We start from the raw sequence: 13410 nt of genomic DNA on the forward strand, positions 1-13410 counted from the left end.
TGTACCTGCTGCTTCCAAGTCTTTCTGGACTTGGAAGCAGCAGGTTTTATATTTTTTTATACAACTGATTACATTAAAGAGAGGGTAGGCCTATATTTATATGAATTATGATTCACATATTAAGTATTCTGCTCAAACCTGATGTCTTGTTTTAGTGCCTTTAATTTTAAGATTTAAGAATTTATATATCTGCATTACATTTATTTGCTCTAGTTTGTTGGTTTAACATTTTCTCATTTGATGGATATATATAAATAGACATTGATTGTGATTGTGTGATTAGATTCCATAACTGTATGCAGTAAACGCCAGACTTGCTATATATGAATGCAATATATATCCAGAAATATTAGAATGAATTGCATCCCTTAATCCACCCTGTGGTTTCCGTTACTCTCAGAATTCACAGCATGGATTGCGGTGTCTGTAATAGTAATCCAGTTAGAATAAATAGCCCTTAAACATGGTGTTGTTCTTGGCAGGAGGCCATCTGTACAGCTGCAGTGAATACAGGGTTTCTCTGCTTTATCACACCATCTCTCCACTCCTTCATTCTGCCAACTCAACACAGCTCTCCCTTACTGTCTGTTTCTCTCTCACTGTCTTTCTATCCATCTGGTGCCTTCTCAGTCTGTCTGTTGCTGCCTCTCTTGCTGTCTCCCTATCCACATGTCCTTTCTTTCCTCTAACTGCCTCTTGGTTTTCTCACTTTTTCTTTCTGCCAAGCCGCTGTCATTTCTCAACCTCCCACATCCTTCTGCTGCCCACATTTTTACCCAGCATCATCAGTAAAGGTTTATGTGTAGATAACCCTTCCTCTCCTCCACTGGAGTCCGATGCTGGTGTAATTAATCATGAATAAGTAGGTGCCAATACTTCTGAATGCCATTCTTATGGTGCAGTAACCACATAATACGCAGGGGTGGATTTGCTTTCTGGGTTCTGAGGTATTACGGCCGTCCAGTGGTTTAGGTTGTGTGCCTAAAGGCCAACCAGAAATAAGGAGGTATACTGTGTTTATGGTTTCACAGGGTTGGGATCACAGTTTTTTTTTTTTTTTTTTTCATCTCTATATTACTATATATCACATTAAACTCCCAAGACATCCATGCAAGTGTTTACTTGAGGGAAAGCAGTTGAAACTGGGATAAGAATTATATGCTAAAACGCTTAACAAACACATGAATACTCTGCCATTTGTGGGCCTAGAAGTGACCAAATATATTCAGAATGATATAAATGAATAAGAAATATTAAGAATGCAAAAAATAATAATAATAACTTTATACCAATTCAATTGATTGCATCAATTTACCTTATCTGAGGAATAGTTAACCCCAAAATGAAAATTCTGTTCTTATTTACTTTATAACCCTTATGTCATTCTAAACCTTTATGACTTTCTAGCTTTAGGTCAAAAAAGTGAATAGCAACGAGTTCCAAAGGAAAAATAGCACCATAAAATGGTCATACGGAGCACTTTTACAATAGCTTTATGTTGTTTTACAACCCCCCATCCATTCTTTTCCATTGTATGGAAAGAAGTGGCCAGGAACATTCTTCAAAAAATCACCATTTTTGTTTCACTAAAGTCATATTGTCACGTTTTAGTCCAAGGATGAAGAAGATAAATAAAATATATCAAAATAAATGCGTAGTTTATTAAATGAAGCAAACTCCAACCCGATCTCACGGCAGCTCGTGTGTATTTTATGAGGTGGCTAATTCATACGAATTCGTACGACCTCACTCGTACGACCTCACTCGTCAATTCGTATGAATTCGTACGAATGACCTACCCCTAACCCCGCCCCTAAACCTAACCGTCACCGGGGTTTAGACAAATCGTATGAATTCGTACGAGTGAGGTCGTATGAATTTGTATGAATTAGCCACCTCGTAAAATACATACGAATTGGTCGTGAGATAGCGTTGCCAACAAGAGGTAACATAAACGAACAGTGTGCATAGCACAAACAATACCAGACAATGAATGTGAGAAACAGAGGAACTTAAATACACAATGATAATGAACTAAATACAGACAGGTGTGATCATTAAATGAATGTCCATGGCAACACATATGGGTTGGGAATGACATGAGGTTAAACAAATAATGACAACATTCATTTCTATTCGTTGTAATTACTACAATATTGTATTAAATGCCCCCATTAAGCTATTTTAAAGGATCATAATTTTGTTTTGGAGGTGTCCTATAAAACATTTACATACAGTACATCCAAGGTAAAAAAACACTTTAATTTTCTTATAATATACATTGCAGCATCACCGCTTTTCTCACATTGTCTGAAATGGTTCGATAAAGGATCCGGTCTCTCTACACCCCTTCTTTCTGAGAGCCTACTCTTCTCTGATTGGTCAAATGGCCCAGTCTGTTGTGATTGGTCTACCGCTTACAGCACGTGTCGGAAATGAAACGGCCATTACCATAACTGAATTTCAGCTCCAGAGGCTTCTTCAGCACTTGTATACACAGTAATAAAGAACAATAATAATGGCGTTGGTATCAATTCAAGTCCAAGTCCTCATCCTTTGGAAGTGCATACAAAGTAGATTTGCTTTCATAGTGCAGAAAATAGCGTCTTCTCGACAACATGAACCAAACTCTTCCAGGCTTCAACTACAACTACAGTGTTTGAGGGTGGGTCAAAGAAGACGTTGTTTGTGATCAGCCAATGAAGACCATAGACGAGCATTATGCAAATATGTTACAAACATACGTAGGTTTGTGCAGGGAGTAAGACTGGAATTGCTGATGGCTCGTTTTAGGCATTTCAGAATCTGTTCTTTCGTTTGGTAGACAATAACTCACTAAAGTACACACTACATGAAAGGTAATATCCAAGAAAGCATAATGGGGCACTTTAAGCACCATTGTAAAATGGTGAATATAAACAGTTTTTTGTGCCTATACTTAAATTACATTTTTAACTATTCTTTGGATTGGTTCCAGTAGAAGACAGAATCAATGAAGAAGTACAGAAAAAATGGTGCTGTCTACAGGTTTGTCACCAAACAATACACAATTTCAGCTCCATGATCCTTTTTTCAGTCTTCCAGTGGTTAATTACAATTTCTAATTTCTGCTTCCATTGATTCCACATTTCTCAATGAATGACAAATTGTTTGAACCTGAAGAGTTTGCAGAGTTTGAATGAAGACTAATGGGCAAAGCATTTTGAATCATGCAGAGTAATGGCTCCGGCGGTTTAACATTCAAGAAAGTCTGTGCTTTGTGTTGAATTGGAAAGGTGGATTTTAGGAATAGGCGGCCCAGGAGAATGTAACAGTATAGCTACGCAGCTGCTGCAGTCAGCACAGGTTCTGTGTTGGCTCCAGCTGAATGCCACAAATTGAGAGCCTCACTTTAGGGGACAAGTAAAAACTGACTCCTATGATGGAAGTGGAAGAACCCTTTTCACCCAACAGTAATGTTTTAAGTGTGTAAAATTTCAATCCCACAGTTGGGCTCTTTTAAAAAAAGGCATGTCTGAACATATATGTATGTGCTGAGAGATTGGTTTTTGAATTTACAGAGACAACATTTAGACTGTAAGACAGCTCAGATTTTCTTGTTAATAAATCAGTTTGTATCGTGTTGCTGGCAGATCGCTTATTCTGCAAATCAACTTGTAACAGGTTTTCAGAGATTCTGTTCTAAACAGTCAGAATAGTGTAAAAAGATCCTCTGTAAATCTGTTGCTTCTGCATTTGTGACCGCAAAGCCCTGAGAAAAAGCAAAACACATTTTCACAAGCTGGAACAGCTTGAAATATTCAGTATTTTGTGTATTATTAAATGCATATCATATCCCAAGTTTTGATGTACTTTTAAACTGCTTAGGTAGTTTTGCAGATCCCACCATGCTGAAAACAATGTTTTACCCAATATTTTATAGAGAAACTGAGAAAATATATGAGACACTTTTAAATATATTAAAACTGTGTAGAACACACACTCAAGCTTTTTGGCACTGGTTCCTTCATAGTTACTCACAACAAATACTTACTTAGAAATCAAGACTGTAGAAGTTCTCTGCCTTGTGGAAACTGTCTGTTTATCCCAAGGCCAAAGACACATGACACAAGAGAGTTTTTTATTGGACGCAGCAGGTGAGCGGCAGAGGGCCAGCCCACCCACACTGAAAGAGACACCCCGTTTGGAGGAAGAGGAGAGCCGTGTAACCCAAGAGCAGCGGGGCATGCAGGGGTTTTTCAGGGTTATGCATGCCAAGTGCAGGGTCTCAATCTGGCAAATTCTGCTTGAGTTGGGTGTTGGCAGCAGGATCAAAGCGGCCCCCTTGGACCTTGATACTAAATGTTGTTGATACCATGTCAGGAGAAAGAATATGCTGATATCTAGATTACACAAACAAGTTAGGGTGACTTCATGGTTGAACAGACTGTGAGAATAAATAAACCTACAATGAAAAGGGTTCGGGTGCTGCCTTAGAATAACAATTTTGCCCATTTGTAAACTGTAATGTGGAGTCTATTTGAATGCAAGCAACACTACATGAAGCAGACCCCCAGCCCTGCACATTTAGTATGTCTCCCTTATTTGACACACCCACTTCAGGTCTTGCTGTCTCTATTAATGAGCTGATGAGTGGAATCAGGTGTGTTAGATGAGGGAAACATACAAGATGTGCAGGGCTGGGGGTCCCCCAAGACAGGTCTGAAAACCCCTGCCCTATGCTATGGGGACAAAATGTCCCCACTAAGATGGCAATATCCAAAATCCTTGTCATTGTGGGGGACATTTTTGGTCCCCATGAGGAAAACCACTTATAAATCATACTAAATTATGTTTTTTGAAAATCTAAAAATGCAGAAAGTTTTCTATGATGGGTAGGTTTAGGGGATAGAACATACAATTTGTACAGTATAAATATCATTATGTCTATGGAATGTCCCCATAAAACATGAAAAAACAACGTGTGTGTGTGTGTGTGTGTGCGTGTGTGCGTGTGTGTGTGTGTGTGTGTGTGTGTGTGTACACCCCAGATTTGGGCATAGACATTGTAGTTCCTTATTTCATTTTATGAGGGGAATGTATACTTCATGTAGTGTTGCAGTATATTATATAAAATACATATTAAATCTACCCTCCTCTATATAGTCATTTAAATTTACTTTCAAATTATTACATTTTAATTCAGTCAAATGCTGCATCCTAGTTCCTATACCTAATTATACCTCCTATACCTACTTAAATATTTCAAAAATATACACTACCATTCAAAAGTTTGGTAAGTCAGTACAATTTTTTTAAAGAAATTTAAAAAAAAATCAGTAAGGATGCAAAAATTGGTCTGTAAACATATTTATAATTTTACAGATAATATATTTTGAATAAATGCTGCATTTTAAACTTTCCATTTATCAAAGAATCTTGAAAAATTCCACCAAAAATATCAAGCATGCAGCACAACTGTTTTCAACACTGATAATATTTTTCTTGAGAACCAAATCAGCATATTAGAATGATTTCTGAAGGATCATGTGACACTGAAGACTGGAGTAATGGCTGCTGAAAATTCAGCTTTGCCATCACAGGAATAAATTACATTTTAAAATATATTTAAATGGAAAAAAGTTATTTAAATTGTAATAATATTTTACAATATTACTGTTTTTACTGTATTTTTAATCAAGGAAATGCAGCCTTGGTAAGCATAAGAGACATCTTTCAATAAACAAAAACTATTACAGAATCCAAACTTTTGAATCTGGTGTATTATGTATTATGATTTAGGGAGTATGCTATTTAGGATGCAGAAAGAATATAGGCTACTAAGCAACTAAACTATATTTTCAAGTATATTATTCAAGTAATTATATTTTGTGACAAAAAAGATAAATATAGCATTGTTTTGAAGTAGGCGACTTTCCATTGCTCCCCACAAAAAGTATTATGACTTCTAGTGAATGAAGCTTGTGATATAGATCATGATTATCATTTGAAAACGCTAATGCTTTTCTGCACACACCAGGTTTTTTTATTTTATTTATTTTTTTAAAGTGGATCGCAAAAGCGCTGAGTTTTCCCCCTCAGAAGGCTCCTAATGTAAAGCCCCTATCTTCACTGGAAGATATGCTGAGATATAGAGACAGACACAGAGGAGGGCATGATGCCATCACACGTTGACGCCACACGGTCCAGAGTTGTCAAAAATATCAGGCCTCCATATCTCTAAAACTGAAATGGAAAACAAAGAAAGGAAAGAAAAGAGAGGATATACATTGTTTGTAGGTTAAACTAACACAGTCTAGGGGATAGTGATACACTCACAAAAATATTGCATAATGTTGCTAAGCCAACGCATTTACTTGCCTAAACAGAACTGAGAAAAAGAAGACTTGTATGAACATCCTGATTAAGATGTAGAAAGTAAAGGGAAAAAAAAAACTGAATAATTTGTTCTCCTGAGCTCATATTAGAATTGTTCCTTGCCTCTGCACCCTCAGGCACATGTGTCTTTCTCCTCACACGTTTAGTTTTACACTTTGACTTGGTTCTGTCTGAGAGTCCTTTTCATCGTTAGTTTTCTTTAAAATATTTCATGAACACCGCAGAAACAGTTCAAAGCACCTTTGTGGGAGCCTGTATTGCTTAAATACACAGATGTACCAGGCATCACTTCAATCCAACCACCATATGAACTACATCATTAATTCACATTAAAGGAAGACAGAGAGAGAAACTAATCCTTTTTTTTTTTACCACTCTTTCATTTGATCCTCAGCCACCTCTTGAGTTTACATCAGACTTTCATGTTTGGAATTTAAAAATATGAATAATTTAAAAAGAAATAGGGTTTGTCATGACTATTTACATTCACAAGAAAGAAAATCACAATGTTTTTCTAACAGCACAAAATTTACCAAAAACTGATATATAGAGAACTAGAAAAGACAGTATAATGTATAAAGGTTAGTAATATGCATGTATATATTCTACAGTATACTTTGTAATTTAACAATTTCACATTATTGAACTAAACAGGAATATAAAACTTTTTTGGTTATAAATGAATCAAATATGCTCCAAAGTGTTTTATTAAACAAGATTATTCAGCTTTTCAGTGCAGTGTTGGGGAAGCTTCTTTGAAACTTGTGTGCCAAGCTACAAGATACTCCATTTAAAGTAGTTAAACCACTAGTTAAGTAGTTAACCTACTTTCCAAAATAATTACATAGGCTATTTAAGGGGGCAATAAAATAACAAAAATGTATAGCCTCTTAACTGTCACCATCCCGTTAGTGGAACATTTGCCATTATATCCTTAAAACAGTAATATCTTAGTCTAAACCTAAAATAATACTGACAAACTATATATCATTTAAAAATTGTAGTTTTCATATTTGTAGTTCTCTGATTTTTAAGACAAATGACAGAGGAACAGTAATTTATTAATTCGCAACAATATTTTCAGACTCATATAGCATGTTCAGACATTTATTTTGAAATAGCAATGAAAATTAAAAAACGTGTTCTTTTTTTGCATGTCTTTTATGTGTTTGTTAGAGGTTGAATTCAAACCAAATACTGCCATTCTGCCCATACTACTTCTGAATAGAATGTCAGTTTCATAAATTTGATAAACATTATGGAAATATATGGTTCAGGTCACTCAAAACATAGGCTATATGGAGAAATGGAAGAGTCCTTATATGGTTACCAATGGAGCCTGGATGGTATGTAGTGGAAAAGTTTGGTACTGCGCCCAAACAAAATCTTACTGAAAGCTCAATTTTTAAGATATCAACCTAAAATTTGAAACACAACTTGATTAGATTTTAGATTTTGGCTTTGATTTTCTTGCAGTTTTAGAGTAAACCAGTTTTGTAAAATATATATTTTATATAAATTATAAGAAATTATATTTTTACATTTTCCTAAACGAATACTTCAATAACTATTTTTTTTTTTATTTCACTTTCATATTTTTTTTCACTTCTAAAATAATCTGCCAAGTGTCCGCTTTATAAGGAGACCAAACTTGAGTATTCAAGAGTATTCAAAAGTATTCAAGATTTAAAACATTGGGGTCTGTTCCCCAAAAATGGGACTGACAGTTAAGGGGTTAAAATACTATTAGATGATATAATGTATTATTACTATCATCAGAGTATATAATATTTATCTGGCACAAAAAAATTGAACAGATAAGTTTAGTAGTACAAGAATTTTGATTCATCCCAGTAACTTGAAGTTCAGCTTTGTATAATAAGTGACACTAAATGCAACAACAAAAAAACAAAACTATAAACACCATATTTATATAACTGAGTCAAAAACATAATGACAAAAAACAGGCACTTCTGTGCAAGAATGAATGTTAATTTATAGTTAATGTATTAAGTATCACGAATTAAGAATGAACAACTTTTTAACAGCATTTCAATAATGAACCTTACTGAAAAGTGTTAGCTTTGGAAAAAATGATTCTTATCATCTCATGAGCAATGCCTCTACAGAGAAGGGTAATGGTCGTGTTACAGCTTTTTTGATGGGGTCTTTATTTGCACCCTCCACACAGTCCACGTGTCCCAATGACCTGCAGCACTTGTGTGGTGATTTAGCTTGTACCAGCATGTCTGCCATATTCACTGAGGGAGGAATGTCTTGCTTTGACATGATGTCAACAACTACACTTTTTGGTTTGACAGACATATCAGAAAACCTGCTGTCCGGCATGTTTTTAACCATGTTGACACCTGGGCTTGTGCTGTAAGGCTGAATCGAATTGAAAATGTCCCAGTTCTCACACACTCTTAGAGAGATGCTGTCTGTCAGTGTGTCTGTGCTGTAGTCTAGAGTCTTGGATTTAAGCACGTGTTGATGGTGAGGGAGATCACAGTCAGTCAAAGGTGGGCCGCTTTTAGACACAGGCATGTACGTGGGCATGATTGGGTCTGACAGCGGGAAAAAATACGGTGAGGGAGCGGAGGGCACCACAGCCTGGAGGAGGAGTGCGGGCAACTCTTCCATCTCTCTTTGCCTCAGCTCTCTTTCCAGCATCACAGTCTCCAGCTCTTTATCAGCAAACGCTCTCCTCTTCCTCATCCGAACACTAACTGGGGGTTGGTGGAGTCTCTTTGGCCAGTCCTCCAGCATAGGGGGCTTGTAGCCTACAGTATGTCACAAAGGATCAAGATCATGTTCATGTCACGTATACATTTTAAAGGAGTCTAGCAGAATAAACTGTTCTACATATAAAAAAAGCTTATAAATTGAGTTACTTTGAATTCAAGTATTCAAGTAGAGACTACTTCAATCTAGAATAAAGATTAAATTAGTTTTTTAAAGAAGTCTCTTATGCTCAGCAAGGGAAAAGCTACATGTATTTGATCAAATATACAGTAAAACAGTAATATTTTGAAATAGTATTACAATTTAAAATAACTGTTTCTATTTTAATAGATTTTTAAATACAATTTATTACTTTGATGGTAAACCCGAATTTTCAGCAGACATTACTTCAGTCTTCAGTGTCACATGACCCTTCAGAAATCTACTGATTTGGTGAACAAGCATATTTTCTTATTATTATCAGTGTTAAAAACAGTTGTGCTGCTTAATATTTTTTGGGAAACAGTGATACATTTTTTTCAGAATTCTTTGATGAATAGAAAGAGCAGTATTTATTTGAAATATAAATCTTTTGCGACTATAAATGTCTTTACTGTTACTTATTTCAGTTTTTCTTTTAGAAGGAAAAGCAGAGCTTTTGACGTCAACAACAAATGGAAAACATGGAAAGTGTTATACCATACTTTTCAAAAGTTGACACTCATATATATTTTACAATCTTATCTATGTATGATCATATGGTTAGTTTAATTTTTTATTTGTATCTAGCAATGATTTTTCTGTGCTGACCATGACTATATCAAAACAGACCTGCGTATCTTTTGTTGTTGTTGTTCTGACATGACCCACATTAGAGCACCACTGCCATAAAGTGCCTTTGAATGCATTTGTAATTACTATGAAATTGAGTGTACAAATCATTTTCACCTAATTTCAGAGAAATTAAAAAATACATCTCATAGACTCCATATGGAAAAAGTATAACTGCTTTAAATATTCTAACTAAACAAAAACACATTAAGTGTATTATAATTTATGATAACAATAAAATCAGTTTGACCTTAATGTTGACAGCGAGAAACACATCAGGGAAAATCAAACTCCAAAGCAGTTATATGAGCCATTTTTTGTAATTCCTCTCTCCATTTGCATAATTTTAATTACCTTACGTAAACATAAACAGATTTATTCCCAACAGAGGGTTCTGTAGCATAACGGGTGAACTAATCCAGTTTCTCCCGATGTCGCCTTTCAGGGGGCAATTGTGTTAATGAGATGTGCTTTAATTAAGGCTTACCCTCTAGAATACTCTTTGCCAGGAGACTAGGTGCCCTCGTGTAGCGCTGGTAAGCTGTGCGTCTGAGAACAGAGGTGGTTTTTTTACCTTTTTTGCCCTGTCAAAGAAAATGTACAACTCAGCATTAATTTATGGGATAGATGAAAAATACTTACTCTAGAAAAGACTCCAGTGGATGTCTTTTTTCTTAGCAATATCTATTAGATGTCTTACACAACTTTTAAATAATTGCATATCAATAACTACTCAGATGCAATTCAGTTGTGTTGCTTGCTCTCAAAAAATTTGTGATAATGAAAAAGCATTAATTTTTAACAATAGTTTGTTTTGAAAATCTCTGTAAAGCATATTTGCATTTGTAGAAATATGCCAAAGTTCAGTTCAACAAGATCAGAATATGAGGTACCTTGTAGTACCATGGTATTCTTTGAAGTGTTTTGGAGTGCTTTGTAAATACCATGGTACTGTACATGAATATAGTAGCATTCAGTATCATTTTATATATAAAAGTATCATGTTATAACCATCTCATACCAGTATTGTACCATGGTACTGCCACACCACAGTACTTCTTTTCTTTTGCAGAAACAAATCAGTTTTTTTTTTCTTTTGCAGAAACATGATTCTGCCTTAATTCATAAATGTAAACATGTTTCTAATTAACTGATTTTATACTAATATATAATTTTATATATAACTCAATATACACACAATTGTAATAAATATCAAAATTGTGTGTGTAGGCCTATAAAATTCGTAGTAGCCTACATATAGTTTGCTAAAAAGTTCGCAGTTCAAGTCCGGGTTACACTTTATTTTACAGTGCTATAATTACATTGTAATTACTCAAAGAAGTACTGAGTAGGCTACTATTAATTAACTACATGTACTTACTATAGAGTTACAGTTAGGGTTACGGTTTGGTTTAGGGTTAGTTACTTGTAATTATGCATAATTTACTGTTATTACTATAGTAAGTACATTTAGTAACGTGTAACTACGGCACTGTAAAAATAAAGTGTTACCCAAGTCCGCTACAGACAAGTAGCCTACACAGCTGCTGAAAAGCTTCAACAAAACACTGTCACTTTGTTTGCAAATAACAACATTTTTAGTTCCACTGGAGCACACAGAAAGCTTTAAACTACCCTGCTCAGTGAACCAACCTCTGTGGCCTGCTGTCTCCGGAGGGCGACTTGTGCTGCCATCACTCTCTGTCTCTCTACGACCAGCAGACAGTTCGCGCACTGACAGTCACGCCAGCGACACAAACGCTTGTGGCCCTTGAGGCGCGACACGACGCCGTGATTCCTGCAGCGAGCGCACTTCGGGCTGCGGCTGAGCCTGCGCGGCGCTGGAGCTTCATCCGTCCTCATCCCCTCCCGTCCGTCAACGCTCTCCACGTCAATGTCCTCAGTCCATTCAGCTTTGAGGGGATCTAGGTGGGTCACATCTACCTGTGAGTCTCTCTCCGCTTTAGTGGACATTTATAAGCCGTTCTCATGAACCGACGCTGCTCATCATAGGCAAACTTGATATTTTCCAATTACGCAAGCAAAGAAAAGCCTTAGTGGAAACTGCAGGCAAGAGTTTTGAAATTGTAAGCCATTCAGCTGTGCTAGTGAATCTGGCTGTTTGCTGGAAGGCGCCTCTCACCTGGCTTGCCAGTGGATGTGTAGCTACTGTCGGAATGAAGGAGTGATTGATCTCATAGTTTCCAAGTTTCAGCTCACCTTACCCACTTCTCAATATTTAACTTTCCTCGTGTGAGTTATTGACAACGTCACGCGGTTAATTATGATGCAACGAAAACTCCTCCTATCTGCTCTTGTTACTCTGGTCTGTTACCTTTATTAACACAAGACAAAGGTTTGTAACCCACTTATATGATTTTTTTTTTTTTTTTTTTAAATGTTTTAAAATCAGTATTGGTTTTAAATGATAATTACAATAATTTAATTTTTCATGGTATCTCTTTAATTATTTTTTGCTCATTTTTAAAGTGTTAAAAAGTTCAGTTATTTTGGGATTGTTCCTTAGTCAAACTTTTTTATATATATATATATATATCCCCTCTATAGTTAATACATTAAAAAAAATGCTCAAATCAGGATAATTCCATTGTGCAATTCATAATTTCACATCATTTAATTTCACTTCAAATTAATAACAATCTGTCCAAATACTGCTTTTGCATCGTGATAATATATTTTTTAAAGACTCAGTGTTTATGTACTGCTAGCTAACAAGCGAAGAGTAAAAGGTGTCCCTAAATGAAGAATCATTCATATATTTAACCCACATTTAGTCATGTCACACTGAATATTTTGAAAGTACAGTACATGTACTCTGAATACATTGCTGCAGCCTCATTTTTCAATGTTACAGTAAATATTGTTCCAGCTGTTAAAGTACAAGCTCAAAATGCTAGATTATATTTATAGAAGTATAATGAATTTGTATGGAATAATATTTTATTGGTCATTTAATGTTGGTGTCATGGTTAATGGTAATTTCCACACAGCAAAAGCACATATTAATTATTGAATTAAATAACATTTAATCCCTCTCCACAATTGAGTGTTTTTGTCCTCCCTCGAGCAATGCTTTTGAAAATCCACTAAAACGTACTGCAATCAAATGTAGGACACTTAACATTTACTCAACCTAGAATATCAACAGTATAATGTGCAGCAGACTGCAGTAACATACAAATCCTGTTATACCAATCCAGTGTCTTATAATATTTTTGCAATGTTTTTTTTTTTTCTTTTTTTTTTTTTTCATCAAGGCAGTGGTGAATAAAGTTATTTTCATTTAATTCTATACCGCAAATGTCTCTTCAATATTTAATTTTATTCTTCTCTTACAATCAACAAATGTAACCTCTGTTTAGGGTTTTAAAGACACATTATGTGCACTCAAATCACCACTACTCTATGTGGTGTTTACTCTAGTCTAGTGGACAGTGAGATTGACCTCTGCGACGC

The 13410-nt window shown here is 35.5% G+C and overlaps 1 protein-coding gene across 1 annotated transcript; it reads right to left on the minus strand.

Moving 5' to 3' along the window:
- Window positions 1-6731: 6731 nt before the first annotated feature.
- dmrt2b (doublesex and mab-3 related transcription factor 2b) lies at window positions 6732-12835 on the minus strand. Its single transcript, XM_051898340.1, has 3 exons — window positions 11587-12835; window positions 10421-10517; window positions 6732-9161 (listed from the first exon to the last, which is right to left on the minus strand). Exons 1-3 carry the CDS (start codon window positions 11905-11907, stop codon window positions 8482-8484), a joined length of 1098 nt encoding a protein of 365 aa, XP_051754300.1. The 5' UTR covers window positions 11908-12835; the 3' UTR covers window positions 6732-8481.
- Window positions 12836-13410: the final 575 nt, after the last annotated feature.

The sequence above is a fragment of the Ctenopharyngodon idella genome, chromosome 6 (assembly GCF_019924925.1).
Source record: "Ctenopharyngodon idella isolate HZGC_01 chromosome 6, HZGC01, whole genome shotgun sequence".
Lineage (NCBI taxonomy): Eukaryota > Metazoa > Chordata > Actinopteri > Cypriniformes > Xenocyprididae > Ctenopharyngodon > Ctenopharyngodon idella.